The 26492-nt window shown below is 45.5% G+C and overlaps 1 protein-coding gene across 3 annotated transcripts in view; it reads right to left on the reverse strand.

Moving 5' to 3' along the window:
* The window catches only part of LOC144768594 (maestro heat-like repeat-containing protein family member 1), a 149150-nt gene extending 126145 nt beyond the window's left edge, over positions 1 to 23005 (reverse strand). For 2 of the 3 annotated variants that reach the window (XM_078652389.1, XM_078652390.1), the window contains exons 1-3: positions 22937 to 23004; positions 17762 to 17822; positions 6259 to 6386 (exon numbers count right to left, since the gene is read on the reverse strand). In XM_078652389.1, coding sequence (XP_078508515.1) covers positions 6259 to 6386; positions 17762 to 17822; positions 22937 to 22948 — 201 coding nt within the window. In that variant the 5' untranslated portion in view covers positions 22949 to 23004. Of the gene's footprint in view, positions 1 to 6258; positions 6387 to 17761; positions 17823 to 22936 lie in introns of all 3 variants that reach the window. The other variant, XM_078652388.1, reaches the window with a different exon arrangement.
* Positions 23006 to 26492: the final 3487 nt, after the last annotated feature.

The following is a 26492-nucleotide window of genomic DNA, read 5'->3' on the forward strand; positions in this document are numbered from 1 at the left end:
GTTTACATGAGAATAATATGTTATTGGTCTACTATCTGCTTTACTTGTTAAACTATATCTGTACAGCGAGTGCTAAAGTTTCAAGAACAACACGATACAGAATTGTTATGAGGTCTGATCTCCACGACTTCATACTCATAACATAAGTGCAACTTCTGCCAATTCTGGGCATGAGGCGGGTTTTATATTGCTTTGCCGAACACACATACACAACAGTTGATGCGGTTCACATGAAGAGAGAGCTGGTGTATGCTGATGTGATTCCTTCAAATCTAAGACACTAAAGTATGGACACGCCCTAAACCAACACAAAGAGACCTTCTTAGCAAATAATATAATATGTGTATTAGGGAGGGTGAGATATAAGCAGCCGCGGGCCGTGGAGGGAGTTACGATGGGGCAGGGAGGCGGGGAGGGGGAGAAGCAGGGTGGAGCCCTCTCTACCTTGCCCCTCCCCCTCCCCGCCTCCCTGCCCCACCGTAACTCCCTCCACGGCCCGCGGCTGCTTATAAGTGTTGCTAACTCTTATTCATTTACAGCATGTTAACATACTGTCACCATTCGCTTTTTATGTACTAGTAACTATGCTGGTAATTTTGCTACTGATAATATGTGTACTTGTATTCTCCACCCTGCTTCTCCCCCTCCCCGCCTCCCTGCCTCACCGTAACTCCCTCCACGGCCCGCGGCTGCTTATAAGTGTTGCTAACTCTTATTCATTTACAGCATGTTAACATACTATCACCATTCACTTTTTATGTACTAGTAACTATGCTGGTAATTTTGCTACTGATAATATGTGTACTTTTATTATCTAAGGTACTACGCCTGAGAAGACGGCATTAGTAAATAAACATTTCAAATACACATGTGTTCTTCTTAACTCCATGTTCTGGTTTCTAAGAAATATATAACGACCGACTGTTCATGAGTTCCACGTATCCTGAGGTACTATAAGTTCATATTCTGGATTGTCTAAACATTGAGAGTTTGTTATATCCAATGTGACACTGTACCTAGCTTGCTAAATAGTTTTTGATTACTAACGTGAGTTTTGGGACACCCTAATTCGCCGAGGTTCCAATCCTCTGTCCACAGTTCTGTGTGAGAACAGAAACCCTGCGACAGGGGCACCCCCGACCCTTGCTGGAGCTTCATCACACTTGCGATACAACTCCAGCAATGCGCCACCTTTACGGCACAGATACATCACGCATCTGTGCTGTTTTTGCCCCATGATGCGCCGCATTGTAAATGCAGCACACCATAGGTGACGGAACAGCGGCACAGAATGACTAACACATCCCTGGTGATGCGCCAGTCATCATAAATCTATCCCTATGCTTCTTATCTTGTTAGAGATGAACCGCCATATGTATCATCAAAGTTATTTGCATTTCCTAAATAGCGAACTTTAAGGAATAAATAGCGATTCTTTACCATTCCTAGTTTGCGATGAGCTATTTGCTAATTAGCCGAATGTAGCCCAATGAAGCCCAATGTAGCCCAATGTAGCCCAAAGATGGCCGCCAGACACACAAAAAAACAAATGTAGCCCAAATATCAGCCAGATGTAGCCCAACTATAGCCCAGTGACAGAATGACCAATCAGCTTCGCAAACCTCCGTTACGCGAAGCGGAGCGCTGTTACAGATATATATCTTTTTTTGAACGTTAATTTCTCAAAATCCACTGGAGCACATATATTGAGACCTAGCAAAGGCACATCGGGCTACCAGTCCCTAATATTTTGCCAAGTTTCGTGCAAATCCATTCAGCCGTTCAATTATTATTTTTATTATTTTTTTTTGCCCCGCGGGGCCCTTTTAAAACCTCCACATCAAACCTAGGGGGTCAGCGAGGATCTACTATGCCCCCTTATAGTTATTTCCCCCTTTGTTTTGACCTCCTCTTGTCTCTCGATCCTACCGAGAGACAAGATGGCGGCCGCTACGGACTGTTTGGAATGTTGACAGACGCCGGAGAACCAATCAGCTTCGCTTCACAAAGCTCCGTTGCGCGAAAAGTCCGCGAACCAGAGCGCTAACCGGTCCGCTGTTACAGATATATATCTTTTTTTAAACGTTAATTTCTCAAAATCCACTGGAGCACATATATTGAGACCTACAAAAGGCACATCGGGCTACCAGTCCCTACAATTTTGCCAAGTTTCGTGCAAATCCATTCAGCCGTTCGGGCTAAAAGTGAGGCCAACCGCCCTATGGAAAACTCAATGTTAAAAACACGTTTTGGGACCCCCCTTTTTTCTCGGCCCCCACTGGACGAACCCCCCCCAAATTTTCAAGGGCTGCTCAGAAACAAAATGTGCCATTTTCCTGAAAATTTCAGCCAATTCCGTCCACAAACGCCAAAGTTATTAGACATAGAATTTTCAAAAAACCCATAGAGAAAAAATCCTAACTATATATACCTACTGGCGACCGCCAGTAGGTAATATATATATATACATACATACATATATATATATATATATATATATATATATATATATATATATATATATATATATATATATATATATAAACGAATTACTGTTATTATAATTTAAATACATTTAACAACAAACAATTAGTAATTTTTAATTCAGATGAAATAAAATATACATTTTACTTTCTGGTTGATTTTTTAAATAAATATTTAAATAAATAATTTTGTATTAGCTTATTATATTTACAGGAAATATTTTAACATACTTTCAAGATAGTATTGCTGTAGAATGTATTTTCAATTTTTTTAGGTTTAAAAAAAATATAAAATACATTAAAATATTTTCATTAACTTATTTTAAAGATTAAAAATCCCCAATACTACACCATAGGGAGAACTCTGCCCTGGTGAAATAAGTGTGAAACGTTACCAGTGGCAACTAGTCACTTATAAATTTGCCTCCACCCTCTAGTTTCAGGGATCGAGGATATGCACATTTCCACTGTGTTGTAACTTTACATGTGAAAACGGTGAATAGCCAAAAGCAGTAAAGTTACTACAAAGTCTAAGAGTAAATGTGCACGTTTGCCGGTATTTCTACTTTTGTGAATAGAGATGATAGTCTTTTTTGACCTGTAATTATTGACCTTTTCCTTGTGCTACATTTTTCTCAATTATCCCTATCCAGAGTAGAAACTAGCCAGGCATTCTTACGTCTCACAAACGGATCCTCTAGATGACACTCAACATATTATTGTAAGGACAAAAGTAGCTGACATGAGAGCTTTCCATTCACAGGTTTGCTGTAATCAGGGTATTTCACAATAAGACCCTCAAAGCAAGATTCTGGTTACATTTCTGGATTAACCAGAGTGTTTAAATGATCTTCATTTCGATGAGGTTATGTACATTAGTTTTACAGGGATATCTTGAATACCTGACATGATCCAGTCTTTCTGGTTCTAGGTTGTAGACCCCAAGATCTGAAGTATTTTTACAGCGAACTAGCAGTGTAACTGTTCTTATTTCACTCCAAGAAATAATTTGCCATGACATGTTTCGGTGAGAGGTTAGTGTCTACCATTTTCTCCCACAGTCTCTGACCGAACAGAGTTGAAATGTTCAAACAAAGGTTACAATACTGTTCTTTCTAATGACTCATCCATGGAGTACGATATCAATATGTATACTTAATGGATGCTTTAGATGAAAATCTGTCATTCCAGGCACTTGCAACACAACACAGCGATGTAATGCATTACAATACATCTCTGCATCATACTACAACATAACACCACAAAACACACATAGCTGCACTACAGCACAGCATGACACTGACAAACTACACAAGACTATAGTACACTGCACAAAAATATGATATAACACTGCAACACCACACTAACTTATTTATTCTGTACACTATAGCAAAACTTTGGACTACAAGCCAAGACAACCTAACCTTATACAACTCTACTTCACACCACATATTCCTTTGCAGTACCCTAGGGCCCAAAAACATCACACTACAACCCTACACTGTCAGGAAACGGGCTTTTTGCATGTTCCCATTCCAGTTCTTGACCCTATTTGAGTATTAGTTGCTGTTTTTTAGACTCAGTGCACTTAGGCCTGTTAACCTGACCCCAGTGCCAGTGTACTGACCCATTATAAAAGATTTCTTGAATTGGATGACCCCAATTTGCAAGCACTAACTTACTTGTGAGTCCCTAGTATATGGTGCAGAGTGTGACAAAAGACAAGAAGGCTCCCAGCCTCCCACTGCAGACTAGAAGGGTAGTGTTCACAATGCTAGTTTGACTATGGCATTGCCATTAATGGCAAAGCCACCCGTTCCCTTAATGATATATGTAATTCACCCCTAAGGAAGCCATATAGACCCCTATGGCAGGGAGCTGTATATTGTTAAGCAAGACATATAAGTTTATATAGCCTTAGCAGGAAAACCCTTAAAGTTGTTGTTTTGATGACGAAAGTTAGTCCGGCTAACTTCTGAATGGGACTACCTTACATCAAATTCAACTTGATGCCCAAATAGAAATTAATGTCACTGTTAAAGTTAGGCAGCTTTTAAAAAGTTGACACTCTGTGCCCTAGATAGTCCAGTGGTTTTGTGCAGGCCCGGGCCAACAGACAGCTTTCTGCCCACCTGGGGAGACATGTGAGCAACTCCAAGGCTTAAGCACAAAGGCAGTTGCCGCAGACTGAGGTGTCACTTCCTCTCCCAGAAAGGCCAACTGAGGTGTTAGCCCAAAAGGCAGGCTCAAAGGAAATGCCCCCTTTAAAGGGTGACAACACACCCGAGCAGGATGACTTTTGTTCCTGCAGACAAGTTGGAGGCAGGGACGGAGAGGAAAACACTGTCCTCAAACCTGTTTTCCTGTGGGCTTGACAGTAGCAAAAGTATTGCACACTGGGATTGCGAAATGCCACACATAACTTGAACTTTGTCTCAAAAAAGGAGTGGGCCTACAAGCCCATTGGATAGTGACCACATTGTCCCCCAAGGCACTTTCCCAGGATAAAATAGGTACCCCTGGCATGCTAAACCTCAGTACACATTGGATTTGGAAAAATAACCCAACAAAGACTGTCCTCCTGCCCTTGGAATAGCACAAAGAGAGGATTCACTGTTGGAAGGACTGCACCTGCTGCACTTTGGACTAGTAAAATTTGGACTGTGCCTGCGGCTCCCGGCTTTGGAAAACATTGATCACAGAGCCAGATTGAAGCAGTGACTCCAAGGGTTAGTTGGTTGGCCCCCTGGAACAGCACCATGGATACCAAAGTTGAGAAAGCCGAAACCGGCAAAGCAGTATCCTCTTCAGAGGAATCACCACTGACTGCTGTTGGGTGCTCCTAGAGACATCTCCGATATAGCCAAAAGTTGCACTCGAGTCTGCTGGACCCAGGACTGCTATCAAAGGATTTCTTGCCTTAGAGGGACACTAGCCTCTACCAAGGATATTAGCAGTGATTGCTGTGTCGGGAGCACAGTAGCCCAGCCGCTGCTTGCCTTCGACTGTCACAAAGAGAATGCCATGGGACCTCACATGCAGTGGCCAAAGTTGCCCCACCTGACCCATGCACCAAGGAATCAGCCACAGCTCACCCTTGTCGACTGCACAGCTCCAGGATGATATTTGAACATCTTTTCTGCCTGCATCCCCAGCATAGGAACCACTTCATTGTTCTCTATGGTGGTTGTTTTCTAAAGGCTGGAACTAAACTGAAAAAGGGTCTGGTGGCCAGGTCACTGCCCAAATTGACCTTAAGTCAGGCTGAAGTTGACAAACTAACTATTTTAAACATTGAAAAAATTTACAAACTTTTGTTGACCAGTGCTGTTTTGTGGTTGTATTGAAAGTTTTTTTTATTGTTTTCAAAATACATATCTCTGGAACCTCCAATGAAATTTGATGAACATGGATTCTAAAAATGTATACAAATATGTTTTATTTTCATAAAGTATTGTTGTATCTCTTGTGTGACTTTCTTATTCCATTGTTTGGTGCTCTTACATGATTTACACTAAGTTCCTTTGTCAAGCTTTGCTGCTCGAAGCCCCAGATACCCAGGGTTGAACAAAGGTGATACAAACAAGCTTCACTGGACCCAAGACAGTTGTTGTGACTGTATTCCATGATAAGGCTTCTACTGCCATATCATATAATACTCTGAAATTCTCACATACATAATATATCATACCATGAGACAACCACATGTTTAAATGAAGCACATTGCCTCTTATTCCCTAGAATGCCCGGTAAAGCAATGGAGAATCACAGTTACCTTTTTTCGATGTTCCAGGATTTTACAACATAACAAGATGTTCTCATTTGAATTTGCAGAAGCAGATGTATGCAAAAAAGCCATAAGGATGTTTACGTCCATGCGCCAGATAGATTCCATCAGTCGAACTGTAATGACAACCCAGAGAAACAGACACACGTACAAATAATGCCCAAACAGAGATTACTTGACATTTTTTAGAAGTTTAGAAAAAAGTGTCACAAGATATTTTTAACTTGCAGCAAAATTTGCATGAAATACTAAAGAAAGGACACTTGTCCAAGATGCATTGGTGCTTGTGCAAATTATGTTTCATGTTATTTTCTTACAGATTGATTATATCTGGAATTCAGCGGTAGGTCTTGCCACATTGAGATTGACACTTTGTGTTCATTTTAGACTTTTACTCCAACTGTTAGGATCATAATTGGTTTTTGTACCTCATTCCACAAAACTTACAGGCGCTTCGTTTTAGCTTGCTAATCAGGGTGACAGCTGTTGTGATCTTCCGTCCCCGCCCCGTTCGGCCGTGGCTTTTGCCGTTTGTTGCGGAGGGCTAAAGGACCAGACATACCTGACTAGCACTTGTGGGTTGGGAACAGCTGATGTGTGCGCGAGTCGCCTGTCTCACTGCTATTTAAGCGGCATGCCGGCGTGGACGCGAGAACACCAGCGGTAGGTCTTGTCACCTATCATTTTGCCCTGCTGCTATTTTTAAAAACCGCATTGAGATTTACACTTTGTGTTCATTGTAGACTTTTACTCCACCTGCTGGGATCGTAATTGGTTTTTGTACCTCATTTCACATGATTACCGGCACTTTGTTTTAGCTTGCTAATCAGGGTGGCAGCTGTTGAAATCTTCCCTCCCCGCCCGTTCTGCCGTGGTTTGTGCCGTTTATTGCGGAGGGCTAAGGGACCGGACATACCTGACTAGTACTTCTGTGTTGGAAACAACTGATGTGTGCGCGAGACTCCTGACTCACTGCTATTTAAGCAGCATGCCAGAGCGGATGCACAGAGGGCGCGCCGCTGGCACACCAAAGGCAAGCCCGTCTGCGCCCATCCGCGCCTAGATCGGGCCCAGGGCCATCCCCCCTGTCCGTTCCCTACTGATCTTTGGCCCAAGTTTAAAATATACAAGAGATACTCTTGTAAGTCTTAACCCCCAGATGAAGGATTCCTGTCCGCAACTCGATCCTTTGAAAGAGCCTAAGGTGTGCCCTCTGTGTGACATGAAGTTCCTCTTTACCAATACAAAATGCAGCTTTAACTCGCATCAAGTCCTTTACCCGCAAACAGTTTTGCAAAAGTCCCTCCAGGGCCTACTCCTGAATACATGCTCTTTAATTAAACACAACATTGAATTCGCCGAGCTGCAGGAAGCTCACAATATAGATATGGCATTTGTCACGGAGACGTGGGCAGATGGAACATCTGATCCGGAGCTATCATTAGCCATTCCCCAAGGATACTTATTAATCAGGAATGACAAACAGGATAAGCGGGGAGGGGAAATAGCGATTATTATCAAGGACACCTTGTCGATGAAAAGCTCTACTTCAGGAAGCGGTCCTGATTGTGAACTGCTTTCATTTGGAATCACCATCAGTGAAAACTATATATTTAACGGCATACTGCTGTATAGACCACCAGGGGCTAAGAACAAGTTTGTAGAGACAAAAGGTCATATGATCGAGTCTAGTGTTGACTTTCAGGAATTTTCTATCTTAGGTGACTTCAACTACCATTTAGAAAATATAAATGACCAATATACAATCTCACTTCTAGAGCTGATGGCCAGTGTCTTGATGGAACAACTGATCAAGCATCCTACCCACGAGGTAGATGGAATATTCATATCTAATCCTCAATTGAAAGTGCAGGAGAGGATGCCAATCCCATGTTCTGATCATAAGGCCATTCGGTTGGTGCTTACCTCGTCCCATCATCTTACTCGTCCTCATTCTGCTCTTTGGACTTTTAAAGGGAGAAATTGGAAGGAAATCAGCCCACAGCAGCTGCAATTAACATGAGCTGCCTCTAAACCGACACTAATGCCCGAAGTAAATACATCCACCAATATTTTTACTAATTGGATAGCAACCGCAGTAAATATTTTAGCTCCAGAAAAAACATTTACTAGCAAATGGTTGAAGAAATCATAACCTTGGTCTGTGACTCACTGCGCATCCAGAAACAACTATGCAGACAAGCTGAAAGGCGCTGGAGAAAAACCTATACGAAAGCCAAAAAAACGGTTTATACACAGTCACTGACCGAATATAAAAAGATGATTCTGGAGAAAAAAAGCAGCTATTTCTCTGATAAATTGAGCAGGCGGGCAACTCAAGTAAATTACTTTTCTCAACTTTAAAGGAATTAGTGACACTTCCCACCCCACTAGCACTGAATAGCAATGTTACTGTCTGCAATCAACTTGCAGATTCCTTTAGGGACAAGGTGCTTTCTATATATGATTTCTTCAGTGGAAAAGGCAATGAGCCTCAAGTGAATCAACCCTCTTCACCTATGTGACATCCCGCCATGGCTTGAATGCTTTTATCCCCCCAAATGTAGAACATGTTTCGCAGATAGTCATAATGGTGAAAGCAGGGGCTCCATCCGACCCCTGCCCCCCTAAAATATTCCAACAGGCAGCTGATGAGATCAGCGAGCAACTCTGTCTGATTTTCAACGAGATCCTTATGTCCAGCATTTTGCCAGAGGCTTGGAAGATGGTCTCCATCCTCCCCCTGCTGCAAAAACCTAGACACCAGCGATCACAATAATTATCGACCCATAGCAAGGATTCCGTTCCCAGCTAAAGTTTTGGAAAAAATAATAAATCTCCAACTTACGGCCTTTGTTTCCTCAGAAAATCTGCTGAACTCTTCACAATACGGCTTCCGGCAAGAGCATGGTACGGAGACGGCCTTGGTCATGGCAGCAGAGGAGCTTCGCTCTATGCTGGTTTCCGGTGCAAAGGCCGCCTTGATCCTTTTGGATCTTTCAGCGGTCTTTGACACCGTGAACCATGACATCCTCATTCTAAGGCTTCAGAAGTTGGGAGTGTCAAGCTTAGCACTAAGCTTAATCAAATCCTACCTTAACAATATGCAACAGTAGGTTCAGATTGATGATTCTTGTTCAAAACATTTTTTCACTTTCTTGTGTGTGGGGTACCGCAGGGCTCATCTTTAAGCCCTAAGCTGTTCAATCAGTATGTCACCCCCCTAGCTGACGTCATCAGGCAGTTTGGCTTCTCGCTAGTGTCCTACGCCGATGATACCCAGATTGTAGTATCCATCTCAGGCAATCTGGAAGAAACGGCGGCCAGCTTTAATCAGTGTATGACCTGCATGGATCACTGGATGCGGGCAACGTGCCTAAAGCTTTATGGAAGTAAAACAGAGGTGCTTCTGCAGGGCTCAGACTCCAACATTTAGTCGCAGAAATGGTGGCCCCCAGCTATGGAAATACTTCCCACCCCAGTGCGTAAAGCTAAATATCTAGGCTTCATCTTCAATGACAGTCTCACCTTCCAACATCAAACCAAGGTCGCCTCTCAGGTACATTTAACTCTAAAACTAATTCAGAAGGTGAAACCTTATATTCCCCCACCTGCAGTAAAAACATTGGTAACAACTTTGGCATTGGCCAGACTGGACTATGGAAACGCCCTTTATCCGGGCCTTCAGAAACAGCACTTGATAAAAATGCAGCGTCAAGTCAAAATTGTCACAACAGAAGTTAAGTAGTGTAAGGGGTAACAGATGCTGAAAACAAGAGCAGTGAGATAAAGCAGCATTAGACAATGTGCAGGTAGGTGTGGCTCCCCGAGGGCCCTGTATATCCAGGTTGACAAATGACAAGTATTTCATTAAGAAGAAAGCAACGATTAGGTCAGGTGGGGGGACAGTAGGTCCTGTCTAAGAAGTGAACACCAGGTCACTTGACAAAATATATCCGCTTAACCTGACCCACCACCAGTAGGTACCAAAAAAATGGGGCGAGGCCTAAAAGGTGAAAACATATATGTGGAAAGGGGACCAAATGATATAGCAAAATAATGGTGGAATAATTTGCTCACTTCTAATAAATGTTGATGGTCAACTCTAAGGATCTACTTAAAAGCTTCCCATCATACATTTCATAAATTTACCTTTTCTAAACTCAAAACCTAAATTGAGATACAAAGCTAAATGTTTGGTATTTTGCAGCATTGCTCTATAGGTTGTCTCATATTTCATATTTATTCAAATGTATCAGCGACAGCTTAGTTTATCTGCATGTTAAACTATATTTCGAGCATTTGCATAGTGCACATTTTGCCTTTGGCTTTGTCCTTTGGTGCTGTCCGCAATCTGGTGGCTTTCCACGTGATGCAAGTGTTAACAAAGCAGATCAGCCTCTGCTTTGCTTTATGGAGTAAAGATGTGGTATTGGTATTGTGGGCTGGTCATACTTTGGGTGAACTGGATAGTTAAGGGTTAAGGCTGTATGTGTTCACCAACAGCGCATACATTCTCCAAATAGCTAAGTATAGGTGTGCATGTGCTTCTGTGCATGCGCTGAGTGTGCAGTGTTTGTAATGTTGGTGCTTTTGGTTGTATAGTGTATCTGAATCTGTGTTCAATGTATGCTAATGTTTTCTGTTGGAGGAGCTACTGTGATAGCCATCATACTGCATGCCTGCAGTGTGTGGCATGCTGAATATGTGGGTGGTGTTCTATTTAATATGTTGTGGAACTCTGAGTTTCGTAATCAGTAGGGCTACTGTAACTCACATGCTGGCCAGCTAATTTACATATCTTGTCTGTGTTGAGTTTGTGAAACATGTTCCGTCTTATGTGTTCTGTTGGAGTTGTGTGGCGTTTCCTAAGTGCAGTTGAGACCCCCATGATAACTGATCAGAAATTCATCTTGAATGTGTTGAATTTATGTGATAGAGTGCTTGATTTTATTTCGGAGCATTCTGTGGGAGAAAGGCAGACTGTCTTGCTCAGGTTTGGTTATTTCCTGTATCCTACTTCTATGTAAATCTAACTGCTTGAACTACACCTTGCACACGAGGAAGCCTACGGAGGGAAATGTAAAGAGAATTAGCACTCCCAACAAAGCTTCCATAACTATGCAGACGTAATAAAAGTGCCTCTCATGATAAATTCTAGAGCTGTTACTCTCCATTTTTAGGTTTCGGCTACCGTCCCACTGCGTAGCAGTGGGCGGAGCCGAAATCTTATGTCTGTAGTATGGGGGCCTGAACACGCCCCTCTTCTCGATTGGCTGGCCTCGTAAATGCTGGCCAGCCATTGGAGGAGAGGAGCGTCACTGAGTTCAGGGCCCGCCTTGACGCGATTCGGGGGCGTTTCTGGGTCTTTTTTTAAGTCCCGCCCTCTCCTCTTCCCATTGGCTGGAATTTTACCTTCCAGCCAATAGGAAGGGGAGAGCACGCCCCCGAATCCCTACAGGACGCTGTGCTTTCCGAGCAGCGTCTACGAGGCCATGAGGTAAGCCTATTCGTCCGCTGTGTGTTACTGGGGCATTGGCAGATTACTCGGCCCTGCAAGGGGTTAACATCCAGCAACAGGTTTCACGAGGGGTGGACCTTCGACTCCACGATTTGCGCCCTCGAGCACACACTGTACAGTACCTTGGTAGGGGTTGTCGTGGACAAATGCGGGGGGACAGCGGTAGACCGGGACAGGGCTCAGCAGGGCGCCTGATGTGGGTCCGGCTCGTTACGGCGTCAAGACGGGCGGCGCTGGAGCGGGGCCTCCGAGGGGCTCTGCGGGCTTTCAGGGACGCTGTCTGTGTCCGGGCGTAGGTGTCCCTTCGACGCGAAGCTTTAGGGAGATCTGGGGCGGAAATGCCACATGGAGCAGCCTGTACGCGTTGTACAGGGCAGCTCCTCTTGATGCGGCGCGGCCTCGGGGATCTCTCCCGGTGCAGTGCAGTGCAGTACGCCTTCACCGGCTGGGGAGATAGGTCAGATCCGCAGTGAAGCAATCAAGCTGGTACGGCGCAGCCTCAGCGGGAAGGTACGGCGCGGAGCTGCTCATGCCTGTTCACAGATGGCGAGGCTGAATGAACAGCGACGACAATAATAAAGAGAAAACCGAAAGCGTCATTATGAGCCGCATAATTCCCTCTTGTGGTTTTAACAAGCAGCAATATAGTTATTTGGGTTTTCAAAACTGCTTTCTTTTGGAGTGATGCAGCGCTGCTACGCAACCTTTGAGGTGGAAATGAAAACAGAGGCACGAGAAAAGTAACTTAGCATTTCAAAGGACATCCTTCTATTTAATGCCTTCGGTACAACGCGGAAAAGAGTCAGGATTGCATACGGCCTGCGGTTAGGGTGAAATGTAAAACACGCGCTATAATACATCTGTGTTTTGCTTCGGCAGACTGACCTTTTCCATGTGTGGAACCGGGCACACGGATGCGCCCCGGAGTCGGTTTGAGAGAGTATACATAAAACGCGTTAGTCTGCGAGAAAATAAAATCCAGGGGTCAGACATCATGCCCTCGCGTGAGGTAGTTTGAGATGGGAAGAGAGAAGAAAGGGTGGGGGTGGGGGGGCTGTGATTTTTTTTTACTGCTGGTAGGTGTTGGGTGCTTGACCAGAGAAGCCGTGAAACTCGTTAATAATAACGGGCGGACGTACACTGACCCCGGGGGCAATGCTCATCTATTGATTTAATTGTTTAAATCACACTGCTTAATGGTCCCGGTCGGAAAAGTGTGCAGCTACTACAGGGGCAGCGAGGTTCGCAGAAATACTTCCTTTCAGCACATGTTTTTGATGTATAAATGGGAACCAGGTGTCGGCTTTGAAAGTGTAACGGAAATCCCCCTGGACTGTCAGTAGCTACGGGCATAAGATAAAACAGCTAAAATGTTCCATCTGCTTTAATTCTGAATTCCGAGATATGTATTGTTAATGCATAGACAAGGCAGTTATTTCCCAGGTCCAACCTTTCTGACGTGCTGGCCTACTGGCTCAAATGAGAGAGGGACTCATATTAGCTTTTGTGTCTGATGCGAAAATATTGATTTTCTAGTCATGCTTACGACTTCATAATTTTAATTTCAAAGTTGAATTGAAAAGTACAGTTGTTCTTTGAAGCTTCTCACATCCTACAGTCAGTTCAAGGTATAGGCCGTTGCTTATAACGTTGAGGTCGGAAAAACGTTCCAATACCTTTAAAGTAAACCACAGGCTACATGGGTGTGTGGGTATGAGACGCTCGTCATGTCTTTTATTTCTGATATTTATGTTTCCTTTGTCTTCATTGCTTGAATTTGCTTGCGAGGCAGTGTCACTCATAGTTGTTGAAATGTAACTCATAATTACACTGGGATTATGAAATTGTCACACATAGCAATCTGAAACCTTGGCAGCTATGTGGTCGAGGGCGCGAAGCCCTTCCGCTGCTACATGCAGGGGCGTTTCTGTGCCCACCTCACCCTCCTTCTGCCTTGAATTTCTCTGCCGGTGTCCTACAACTATTTTGTGCCGCGGCGACCTGTGCCAGGCTGTGAAAGTACAGTCCGAAGTCTGCTGCGCCCAGACCTTGCATGAGGACTTAAACATTAGCTGACCAGCTCAGTGACCATATGTCGGCTGAAACGACGTTCAATAGGGTAAGGGATGGGGTAAAATATGTATTCTGTAAAAGAAGGCTTCCCGTGAGTTTACATTCCGGAGAGACGAGGCAAACACACTAGCGAAATGCAGAAAATTGTGGACATGTCAATGCGGGAATCCCAGTGCAAGTAACAGAATAGACATTCATAGATGTTAATACGCCGGCAATGGGCACCGAAAAGGCACATTCAGTGCTCCATTGGTGTGAATTGAGGTAACTCAGACTCCGGCTTGGAACTGTCATGTCGTTGTCTTCTCTTAAAGTGTACTTAGCGGTGTAACAGCTTGGGTTGTTATAGGGGGTTAGTAAGCCCCCATAGCGATGCCGTGCTACACTAATTGCAGAAGGCGCTGCACAATTTATGTTAACACAACACAGACCTAAGCTGCCAAGTTTTTCAATCGAGCTTTGTAAATTGTTGCTGGATGGTGTCAACCCCGATTCTGCCACTAGGAGTCCCTGTAACTGAACTCTGGCCACAGACCTGTCATCAGACAAAAGTAATCTTACAGAGCCCATATTCCTCGTGCGCCCACACAAGTAAACACTTCAGTCTGTAATGCGGCATTAAAACACATAGGCGCGCCTGGAAATTGTCAGTGAGCGCATGAAGTGGCCACCCATGGAAACCGGTCACTGCATTCGAAAGTTGTGCTTTTCAGAACAGCATAAATGCTGGAACTATTCGGCCTGTTCTTTATCAACAGAAAGGGTAACAAGCACTGGCGTTGCCAATAGGTTTCGCATTTGGAAAGTTGGAGCTATTTGTTTTGTAAATGACATTTTATATTTATATATCGTTATTGGCATTGTCAATAACAATATATAAATATAAAATGTCATTTACAAAACCAATAGCTCCAACTTTCCAAATGCGAAACCTATTGGCAACGCCAGTGCTTGTTATAATGAGACTCCTCAAATGTTATGCTGTGTTAAAGCCCACGGCATACAAGACAGCATATCCAGGAGCTCTCTAACCTATCCAAAAGGACACCAATGGCATTTGCAAATCACAGAGAGCCTTTGGTCAGAAATTAGGGTTAGTTTGAGGGCACAAGTATCTCTAGATTGAATGTCAATTTCGATTACAGAATCCCATATGTCTGCACAAACTGAATAAAGTGGCTCCTCAGATGGTCCTCCCTTCATGCCCCAAGTTGCTGCTGATTGAAATTATAACATTAAATACAATATAATAACATAATATAAACTAACATAACATAACTTATTAATCTACTAGAGTTTAAAAGCCATGTTTGCTTGAAAACTAATCAGTTTAATGATGGATACAAAAATGTCCTGAAACTCGGTAACTACACGTTTCACTGCCAGCCCTGTAATGCTCCTGGTGAAAAATGCCCTCCAACTTGGGTCTCCCTATTCCCCCAATTGTATAGTTGTTGCCTGCCTTTCTCTGTTTGCAAAATGTGAATATTTGAGTCAGGATGGGTGATGGGGGACCATGCGTGGTCAATTCAACTCATCTATGTTAGACTTCAGATACAGCTGAACAATTGTTCATGTTATGTGACTATACGTGTGAATTTATGATAAGGTTTATTTTTTACCCAGGAATGGTGCAGCTTTTTGTGACTTTTGTATCAAATATAAGAGATTAATATATAGAGATTTAGAAGGAACTGCTATGGCAGGCTCTTCTAATTTGCCCATGTAGCAAATCACTGCATTTTGTTAGTGAGGCTTACAAGTTGTGTTCCTGCTCCTATGCTCCCCATTGGAATGTATTTTCTCCAGGTCACTGTTTTGGACAATAACTTCTGAAGCTATTTGCCACATCTATGAAAGTTCTAAAATGTCAGCATTTTTGGTGGCCCAGCCTACAACTGTTCATTTTGCTTTATATTTCTGGGGTTAGGTGCCTCCTATCCACAGCCTAGGAGTTCTGTAAAAATGTGTCCGTACTGAACAAAGATTCCATTTGTGAACAAGCCCAGGCTACTCCTTTTGCCATCAGCATACACTGTCCCTCGGTCTCTGTGAGCCAGGTACTTCCAAAGACACCTGCCGTCTAACGTAGCTCTGTGGCCACCAGCAGCATTTGGCTGCACATTTTCACAGCCCACACTACACTTGATCATCTTTATTGTCCTCATAAGGATTTGGGGGGCCCTGGGTAAGACATAATTTGAGGGCATCTGTGCAGTACGAATTTGAAATGTATTACCCATTTCCTACTATTTCAATCCTGCTTGATGCCAAACAATACTAAATCATATGTCACACTATAACGGGAGCACACAATAACAGATTAAATATGTCCTGACAGGGATCCCAAAAGTCCTTAAAATGACTCAAAAGAGTCAGTAGTGGCATGAGGTAGAGAGTTTTAACAGAGAAACAGAATAGTCAAAGATCAAATAGTGAGAAAGTCCACTTTCCCATGGTGCCTCTTGGAAGGTGGGGGCCCTGGGCAATTGCCTAATTTGCCTATGCCTTAAAACGTCTTTGACCATCTTGCCTGGTGATCCAGTGGCCTCCAAGCCTACCACACACATGCCATAAGGCTCCAATAATGTGTCAGTGCTGTGTTTGGTTGTTGAATGACCATTCTGCCGAGGTGGTGCCAGGATATGAAACACAGCCAGTACCTCCCATCACAATGACTGTGGCCCAACATGCTCAGAAATGAAATACTAAATGATCAATTCCGGCGCCATACATTGTAACATTGAGTGACTGCTGCCTCCATAGCCGCATGTACTTGGATATTTAGGGGTTGATTCACCTGCATTTCACGTACTATATTATTACATAATAGCTTCAAGGACAGTGTGTTCTGTGCTGAAAATGTACTTTTTACAGAAATGCATCCCTTCGTTTCATTAAAACTATAAACAATCAAAGAACTCACAGAAAGGGGAAAACTCAGGGGCAGATTTACAAGAAAGTGACCCAGGGGCATATTATCAAGGACCGGTGATAAAATTATCGCAGTTTTATCGTCAGGAAACTGCCAATAAAACGGCGATAATGGGCTTGATAATACGTCCTTGTTAATTCCCATAGAAGCCCATGTTCTGTTATTAACATGGGCTTCTATGGGAATAATTTCAACACCGGTCCTTGATAATATGCCCCTCAGTGCCTAATGCAAGCCACATTGAGTCACTTTCAAAGCACAGGGATGCAACATATTTACAACAATATGTCGCATCTCAGTGCTTCTCTCTGCGCTGGCGTACAAACTGCTGCCGTGAGCCGTGCGTCGTGGGGAGATTGTTTTTGTTCAGGAAGGGTTCCCTTCCTGCACAAAAACAATCTGAAATGCCGTTTCTCAACTTCTATGTGTGCTGCATTAGCACCCATAGAAGTTGAAAAACTGCATTGTTTCAATGATTGTTGATGTGCCGGAAGGGAACCCTTCCTGTACATAAACAATCATTAGAGGTGATTTCCTCTTTCTATGTGATAGAAAGAGGAAAAGAAAACGAGGAGAAATTAATAAATTTCTCCTTGTTGCGCCTCCCTCCGCCTCCGCTGGGGAGGCATAGAATTCACACTCATTTCCAGATTTATGATTCCTTGTGAATCTGAAAATGTGTCTGGTTCCATGGGTGCTGCGTGTGAACACCCATAGCAACACCCATTGAAAGTCCCTTTCATGCAAAGTGCTGCGTGTAAAGGGGTCATATTTACAAGGACAAGCAAAGTCACACAGGATGGCTTTTCCTGTCCTTGTAAATATGGAGCGTTACCATGCACCACCGGTACAACACAAAAAATGATGAACCGGTGTGTCAAGGGGCTTGTAAATCTGCCCCTCAGAGTACATTTATGTCTAGTGGCATGAGGTAATGAGGGGTTTTGCTTTCAACCACTTACCTCCCTCAGGGACTGGTCTGCAGCAGCAGATTACTGCCCTCAGGCGGCCTCGCATGCGGAACTACAAGAGAAACAGAAAGAATCATTTGATCTTTCTCTCTAAAACCAGATTTCACCATTTCATCATATTGATATACAATGTTACACCCTGTGTCGCTCAGCCATTTTCTCGTTGAAATGTAGTAGCTAACTACTGAAGGGAATCCGCTATATTCAAATGCCATGGTCGGGGAACAGTCGGAACACTGTGGTCTAAACCATGAGTTTTCCAACTCCCCTAGATCTACAGCACATGCATTAACCACACATATGCCCTAAGCACGCATATGTGTGGTTAAGGCAATATGCATACTAACTGCTGCCTGCTACGGACAGAAGCAAGAAGACCTGCTAGCGTTTTGGCGCGTGGCCGCCATCTTGGGGGTGGCTAGTGGCGAGTGTGCCACTTGTTGGGCGCTCTAGCGCTTTTTTCGACCACAGGTGTGCCCTACTTAATGCTCGCTCTTCCCGCGCAGCGGTGATGCGCAGCAGTAGCGCCTGGTTGGCGCCTGAGTCAAGCCAGAGTCCTGCCCGTCTGCGCCCGTCAGCGACCCGGAGGCCCGCGGGGCGGCGGGGCAGGCTCGGCTATTTACCATGTGCCAAACAGGACCTTTAGCGCTGCGCTACACTGCCGGGGAGCTTCGCGCTCTCCTTACTGCTTCTAGTAGCTGCTGTACTGTCTTCCCCGGGCGTCACCGTGGTAAGTCCATCTGCCCCGGTTGCGGCTGGCGTCCTTCCCGTGCTCTGCCATGGTCCCCTGGCAATAACAGCGCCAGTGTGAGATATCCCTGCATGTTACTAAATACTAGATCGGCGTGCAGACATGCACAAGACATCTTTGAGCTTCTTGACACAGCCAAGCCACTGTGTCTCTTGCTCACCGAGACATGGTGGGGAGAACTCTCGAATCCAGACGTTGCCATGGCAATTCCGCCTGGTTACAATGTCTTCAGGAAGGACAGAGCGAAGGGAAGGGGCGGTGGAGTGGCACTGGTGGTGAAGAAAGAGACGGCGTGTACTATCTTGCCAGTGGAGGATATTCGTGGCTCGGAGGCCCTTGCTTTTTCTATCGCTTTGGCTCCGCATCAATCAGTCAAGGGATTATTGGTCTATAGACCGCCTGGCCCACCCGGAATGTTTTTTGAAGATCTCGACTCCGTCTTACTGGGACTGGCCTTGAAAGCAGAACACTGCATCGTGGCCGGGGATTTTAACTTCCGGTTAGACGATCCTTCGGATGCGGCCGCAATTAAAATCTTAGAGGCTATGGCACCGTTGGGATTGCTCCCCTATCTGCATGGGCCAACGCATGACAAGGGGCACACTCTGGACCAGGTTTTCTCGACCTCCCCTCTTGAGGGGTTAGAGATTATCCCGGTACTATGGTCAGACCATGTGCTGGCTAAATTTTCGATCATAGGCACAGCTAAAGTGGCTGGGGCCGCCCCACAGCAGCATGATCGACCCCATAGGGCGTACCATCGAGTGACCCCTGAGATGTTGGCTCAGGCTGCTTTGGATCCTCCCTGCCCTCTCTCTGGCGACCTGACGAAGGATTTGGACTCCTTGCAGGCATGGCTGTCTGATAGGCTTAACGACCTTGCCCCGGAACTAGCCCCCGTCTTACTCCTAAACGAGTTTCCGCCCCTTGGTTTACCGTAGCACTGTCGGCCAGGCGGCAGCAGTGCAAGGTAGCTGAAAGGGCTTGGCGGGTAAAATATGATGCGGAGGCTAAGCTGACTTATAAGAGCGCGGTCAAGGAGTATCACCGGGACATTCGCTTGGGTAAGAAAGCCTACCTGGCAGGGAGGATAGAAGCTGCCTCCAACTCCTGCAAGGAGATTTTCTCTATAGTCAGGGAATTTACATCTCCGCGGATTAACATCACTGAGGAGAGGCACGCTGACTCTTGGGCCGCTGATCTTGCTGGTTTTTTTACTAGCAAGATCCAACTTATACAGGATTCTTTTCCGTCGGCTATACCCGCGGAGCGGATTAATTCTGAGGCCAATCGATCGCCCCCGCCTTCGCCAGGCCCGACGCTGGGCGCATTTCCACCTATATCTGCGCCTGCCTCTTTAGCATTGATGGCCAACTTGAAATCGGGTTCACCTTTGGACCCATGCCCGGCTAAAATTCTGGCGAAATTGGCTGAGGTGATCAATCCATTGGCTAACCCGCTGTTGAATCTTTCGCTGAGCCAGGGAGTGGTTCCGCAGGCTTGGAAGCAGGCAATGGTCATCCTGCTGCTCAAGAAGCCTGGTCTGGACCCTAAGGCCCCTGTTAACTCCCGGCCTATCTCTCTGTTGCCGGCTCTCACGAAAATTGTTGAAAAGCACGTGCAGACGGTGCTTTCCAATTTTCTTGAGTCGAACGAGATTCTGCACGCCACCCAGTCGGGCTTCCGTCCCAATCTCAGCACGGAGACTGCGCTCCTCGAGGTCTCCGAAACCATCAAGGGGATTTTGGATACCGGGGGCAAAGCCATGCTGGTGATGATGGATTTGTCGGCGGCTTTCGACACCGTCCCCCATGACGGTCTTCTCACAAGACTCTATGAGATAGGACTACGGGGGACGGTGTTCAGCTGGTTTTCCTCCTTTCTAGCTGGCCGCCGGCAAACGGTCTGGGCCTCGCCAGATTCCGCCGTGATGCCACCTCTGGGAGTCGGGTCCCTCAGGGCTCCACCTTGAGTCCGACCCTCTTTAATATCTTCATGACCCCTTTGGCGGCGTTGGCGGAGTCATTTGGGGCCCGGATCGTATCCTACGCAGATGACACCCAGCTCCTCTTCTCGTGTGAGAGAGGAGGAGACTTTGAGGGGGAGAGTATCCGGGATTGCCTTGGGGCTGTGTTTCAATGGTTCCAACTGAACAGCCTCAAGTGCAATTCCGATAAGTCCGAGGTACTCTTCTTTGGGTGTGACACAGAGCCAGACTGGCAGGCTTGGTGGCCCTCCAACATGTTCCCCCCAACATGTTCATCCCAAATGGCTAAGAACTTGGGTGTTAAGATGGACAAGGGGTTGACCATGAAGTCCCAGATCCTGGGGGTGTCGGGCATGTGCTTCGGCCTCCTCCGGATGCTTCGGAGGTTCCTTCCCCTATTATCGGAGGAGCACAGGAAGCTGACTGTGCAGGCCCTGATAGGCTCTAGGTTGGATTATTCCAACATTCTATACCTGGGCCTGCCAGAGTACCTGTTACAGCGGCTCCAAGTTGTGCAGAAGGCTGCGGCGAGAGCGATCTATGGATTGAACAGGCGCGCCAGTGCTGCGGGCTTGCTCAAGACCTTGCACTGGCTTCCAATCCGCAAGCGGATCGCCTTTAAGGCTTTGACCCTGACATACAAGGCCCTCCATGCGACGGGAGCAAAGTACCTCCAAAGGAGACTTGCCTTCTACCGACCGGCTCGTTCTCTGAGGTCTGAATCTTTATTTTTGGCGACTGTTCCGCGAGTGAAGCGAGCGCGCTTGGGAGGTCGCTCCTTTGGACTACTGGCGCCACAATTGTGGAATTCTCTGTCTCTTAGTCTTCGGGGAGCCACTAGTTTACTAGCTTTTAGAAAGGACCTCAAAACCTGGTTGTTTACCCAGTAGGTCTTTTTTTTTTTGTTGTCGTTTTCTTTCTGTCTATGACATATTTTCTCTTAACGTGTTATGTTAGTTTACTGCAGCCTACCTCAAATAAAAGCGCCGGGACACTCTTTTTGAGTAGCCGTGCGCTCTATAAAAACCATTTTAACATAACATAACATAACATAACATAACCTTGCAGGAAGCAGTGAGTTTATTTGTGCTGGGTGTAGTTTTGGGCTGGGGGTTGTTTTGTTGTAGTTTAGTAGGCTGGTGGGTTTGGGGTAGTTTTATAGGCTGGGGGTGAGTCAGATTTTGTTTTGCCGGCAGGAGGGGGTGAGTCGGGTTGGTTTGTTGGCTGGTGGGTGGGTCAGGAGTAGTTTTGTGGGCTGGGGTTGATTCGGTGTTGTTTCACGTTCTATGAGTCTCCTCGGTGAGCTGCCCTATATCTCACTCCTGCCTTGAAGGGGAAGTAAATTGTTTCACCAAGTGTAACTCTTTCACTTCACATTGAAGGCCTGTAGTGGAACGAGCTCTAAACATGATGTTTGTACAACTATGGGAAAGAGATCACAACCATACTTTTTTTTTAAAGAAACTAAATTGATTGTCAACAAAATTGAGAACATCTCAAATGACAACTCTTTTCATGAAAGTGAAAACTTTAAAGTAGGCACTATAATTTGCTCACTACTTATCCTCCCAAACTTTTAAACTAACATTGTGAGTTGGGAAGAAACCGCGGGGAAGATCTAAAAGAAACTAACGCAGCGCGATGAAGCAAGTCATTTTGCTGTGCTGCACTGCGTTAGTTTCAAAGCACAGGGATGCAACCTATTTTCAACAGTATGTTGCATCTCTCTGCTTCCCCTTGCGCTGGCACACAAACAGCTGCCATGCGCTGGCGCAGGCATCCTTGCACAGTGGTGCAAAGATGCCTGTGTCATGGGGAGATTGTTCTTGTGCAGGAAGGGGCACCTTCTGACATTCTGACACATTTCCAGATTTACGATTTCTTGTAAATCTGGAAATGCATCAGTGGACATGGGTGTTGCATGGGAACACCCATATCAACACCCATGTCCTGCCCCTAACACACGAAGTGTTGCATGAACTGGGGCGATACTTACGAGCACAGGTTAAGTCACGCAGAATGACTTTACCTGTGCTTGTAAATATCACTCAGCAGGCTACGCCACAAGTGCCTCATGCAACTAGATGCACTGCGGCACATAGGGACTGTAAATCTGCTCCCATATATTTAGGTCCGATCATTTCTCAGTCATCAAACAAAAACATAGTTCAAAGATCACTACAAAAACTCTTCTCGCTCCCTGTGTTTTTAGTAGGTGACACTATATTGTTTCCTCTCCTGTTTTAAAACATTGCATGTCTTATGTTTTACCTTTGTTCACCTGCAGCTTCTTTTAGAATCGGGACTTAACATGTGAATTTTCACTCAAATAGCAGTACTCATCTCTATTTCAGAAACTCAAACCCTGATAATGACAATTAAGCATAATACCTCATTTACCACTTACAGGCATGAAATCAAAACTCACATTGTTGGACATCCTGAATTGAGTAAAATTCAAATTTCAACAGTGGTTGATGGTGCTCACTCAACTAGACTGTAGACAATTAACTAGGAATCAAGAAAGAAAAGTAATGAGTTGAGTCAAGAACTTCAGTTGTCACAATAATTTTAGAGCAAAGGATTCCATGAGCTGTGAAAGTCGGAGATTAGTGGCATAGCCTCCCATAGTAGGAAACAGTATACAATATATGCTTTATAAACACTGGAGATTCAAGACGGGTCTGTGAACTACGACCTTATTTTTTAAGATGAATAATTTCTGACGTCTAAAAGGGATTATAAGAGAAAGAACATTATCTCTGTATCCAGGGTTCAGTTCAGGGGAGGCGAGAGGAGAAAAGAAAACTTGATTCTCACCTATGCTGTTGTTATACTAAATCCCCAAATACCAAAATATTTTAATATCATTTCGCCAAATAGAATGAGAAAACACCTTCACTGCAATGTGCTGTACAAAAGAATTCCTCACTTCTCATCCCTAAAACTCAGACCTTAAGTTACTGTTTTCATAAAAGGATTGGCCTATATCAGAAACTGTGGGGATTCACATTTTCATCAAGTAACACTCCCTTTCTATAAGTGACTACTAAAAAATTGTCTAGACTTGGGATGAAACATGTTGGCCCTATGGAACCTTGTAAATGATTTTTAACTATCCAAAGTGCTTTTGTTACATGGAATAAGCTTCATTTTGCTATATGAGAATAATGCCCTAAAACATCACCTGCTTGTGACACAACTATTCTCTGTCTACTACAGCGTTATTGTTTAAACATATTTTTGGTTGCTTTTCAAGTTGCAAGTTAAATGTATAAGTATGAAGGAAATTGATGGTAAGAACAGCTCAAGATGGCACCTAGGCTGTTCAAAAAGCCTTTAAAATTAACTAATCAGCTAATTTATAAGTTACTGGAGTAAGTATGTAGATGAATCAAAATAAGGAATGGGCAGGTCTCTTGGAGGGATTGTAGTTGGCATAAGCAGACTTGTAGGGGAGCATTACACTCCTCCTGTTCGCAGAATGGATGTGTGGGTGACAGTGATATGTTATGAATGCAGGCCACCCAGTGCCCCTGTAATAGATTATGTGTGTGTGTGTATATCTTTGAACTGGATGTGAGGACAGACGTATTGTGAGAGTTTAATGAGTTGGAGTTGGAGGGTGGATTTGGAGGGTGGAGTTGGAGTTGGAGGGTGGAGTTGGAGGGTGGAGTTGGAGTTGGAGGGTGCAGTTGGAGTTGGAGGGTCCTATTGGCTATGGCAATGCTTGTTGGTAGCACGTAAGGACAGTGCTGTTGTGGTGCTGAGTGATGATGTGGATGGGCTGAGTGAAGTGGCGGTGTATTAGAGTGATGTGGTGGTGTCCCAGAGTGAATTGGAGGTGTCCCAGCGTGATGTGGTGGTGTCCCTGAGTGATGTGGTGGTGTCCCCGAGTGATGTGGGAGTCCCCGAGTGATGTGGTGGTGTTCCTGAGTGATGTGGTAGTATTCCCAGAGTGATGTAGTGGTGTCCCTGAGTGATGTGGTGGTGTCCCCGAGTGATGTGTTGGTGTCCCTGAATGATGTGGTGGTGTTCCTGAGTGATGTGGTGGTTTCCCTGAGTGATGTGGTGGTGTCCCTGAGTGATGTGGTGGTGCACCCGAGTGATGTGGTGGTGTCCCTGAGTGATGTGGTGGTGTCCCCGAGTGATGTGGTGGTGTCCCTGAGTGATGTGGCGGTGTCCCCGAGTGATGTGGGAGTCCCCGAGTGATGTGGTGGTGTCCCTGAGGGATGTGGTGGTGTTCCTGAGTGATGGAGGGTGGATTTGGAGGGTGGAGTTGGAGTTGGAGGGTTGAGTTGGAGTTGCAGGGTGGAGTTGGAGTTGGAGGGTGGAGTTGAAGGGTGGAATTGGAGGGTGGAGTTGGAGGGTGGAGGGTGGGTTGGAGGGTGGAGGTTGGAGTTGGAGTTGGAGGGTGGAGTTGGAGGGTGGAGTTGAAGGGTGCAGTTGGAGTTGGAGGGTGGAGTTGGAGTTGGCGGGTGGAGTTGGAGGGTGGAGTTGGAGTTGGAGGGTGGAGTTGGAGGGTAGAGTTGGAGGGTGGAGTTGGAGGGTAGAGTTGGAGGGTGGAGTTGGAGGGTGGAGTTGGAGGGTGGAATTGGAGTTGGAGGGTGGAGTTGGAGTTGGAGGGTGTTGTTGGAGTTGGAGAGTGGAGTTGGAGTTGGAGGATGGAGTTGGAGTTGGAGGGCGGAGTTGGAGGGTGGAGGTGGAGGGTGGAGTTGGAGGGTGGAGTTGGAGGGTGGAGTTGAAGGCTGAAATTGGCGGGTGGAGTTGGAGGGTGGAGGGTGGTTTGGAGGGTGGAGGTTGGAGTTGGAGGGTGGAGTTGGAGTTGGAGGGTGGAGTCGGAGGGTGGAGTTTGAGGGTGGAGTTGGAGGGTGGAGTTGAAGGGTGCAGTTGGAGTTGGAGGGTGCAGTTGGAGTTGGCGGGTGGAGTTGGAGTTGGAGGGTGGAGTTGGAGGGTAGAGTTGGAGGGTGGAGTTTGTGGGTGGAGTTGGTGTTGGAGGGTGGAGTTGGAGGGTGTAGTTGGAGGGTGGAATTGGAGGGTGGAGTTGGAGTGTGGAGGGAGGAGTTGGAGTTGGAGGGTGGAGTTGGAGGGTGGAGTTGGAGTTGGAGGGTGGAGTTGGAGGGTGGAGTTGGAATTAGAGGGTGGAGTTGGAGGGTAGAGTTGGAGTTGGAGGGTGGAGTTGGAGTTGTAGGGTGGAGTGAGAGTTGGAGGGTGGAGTTGCAGTTGTAGAGCGGAGTTGGAGGGTGGAGTAAGAGTTGGAGGGTGGAGTTGGAGTTCGAGGGTGGAGTTGTAGGGTGGAGTTGTAGGGTGGAGTAAGAGTTGGAGGGTAGCGCCTTGAGACCTTGCGGTGATAAGGCGCTATATAAGAACCTTTGACATGACATGACATGACATGCCCTAAAACATCACCTGCTTGTGACACAACTATTCTCTGTCTACTACAGCGTCATTGTTTAAACATATTTTTGGTTGCTTTTCAAGTTGCAAGTTAAATGTATAAGTATGAAGGAAATAGATGGTAAGAACAGCTCAAGATGGCACCAAGGCTGTTCAAAAAGCCTTTAAAATTACCTAATCAGCTAATTTATAAGTTACTGGAGTAAGTATGTAGATGAATCAAAATAAGGAATGGGCAGGTCTCTTGGAGGGATTGTAGTTGGCATAAGCAGACTTGTAGGGGAGGATTACACTCCTCCTGTTCGCAGAATGGATGTGTGGGTGACAGTGATATTTTATGAGTGCAGGCCACCCAGTGCCCCTGTAATAGATTATGTGTGTGTGTATATATCTTTGAACTGGATGTGAGGACAGACGTATTGTGAGATTTCAATGAGTTGGAGTTGGAGGGTGGAGTTGGAGGGTGGAGTTGGAGGGTGGAGTTGGAGGGTGGATTTGGGGGGTGGAGTTGGAGTTGGAGTCCTATTGGCTATGGCAATGCTTGTTGGTAGCAAGCAAGGATAGTGCTGTTGTGGTGCTGAGTGATG

This window comes from Lissotriton helveticus, chromosome 7, assembly GCF_964261635.1.
Source record: "Lissotriton helveticus chromosome 7, aLisHel1.1, whole genome shotgun sequence".
NCBI classification, from domain to species: domain Eukaryota; kingdom Metazoa; phylum Chordata; class Amphibia; order Caudata; family Salamandridae; genus Lissotriton; species Lissotriton helveticus.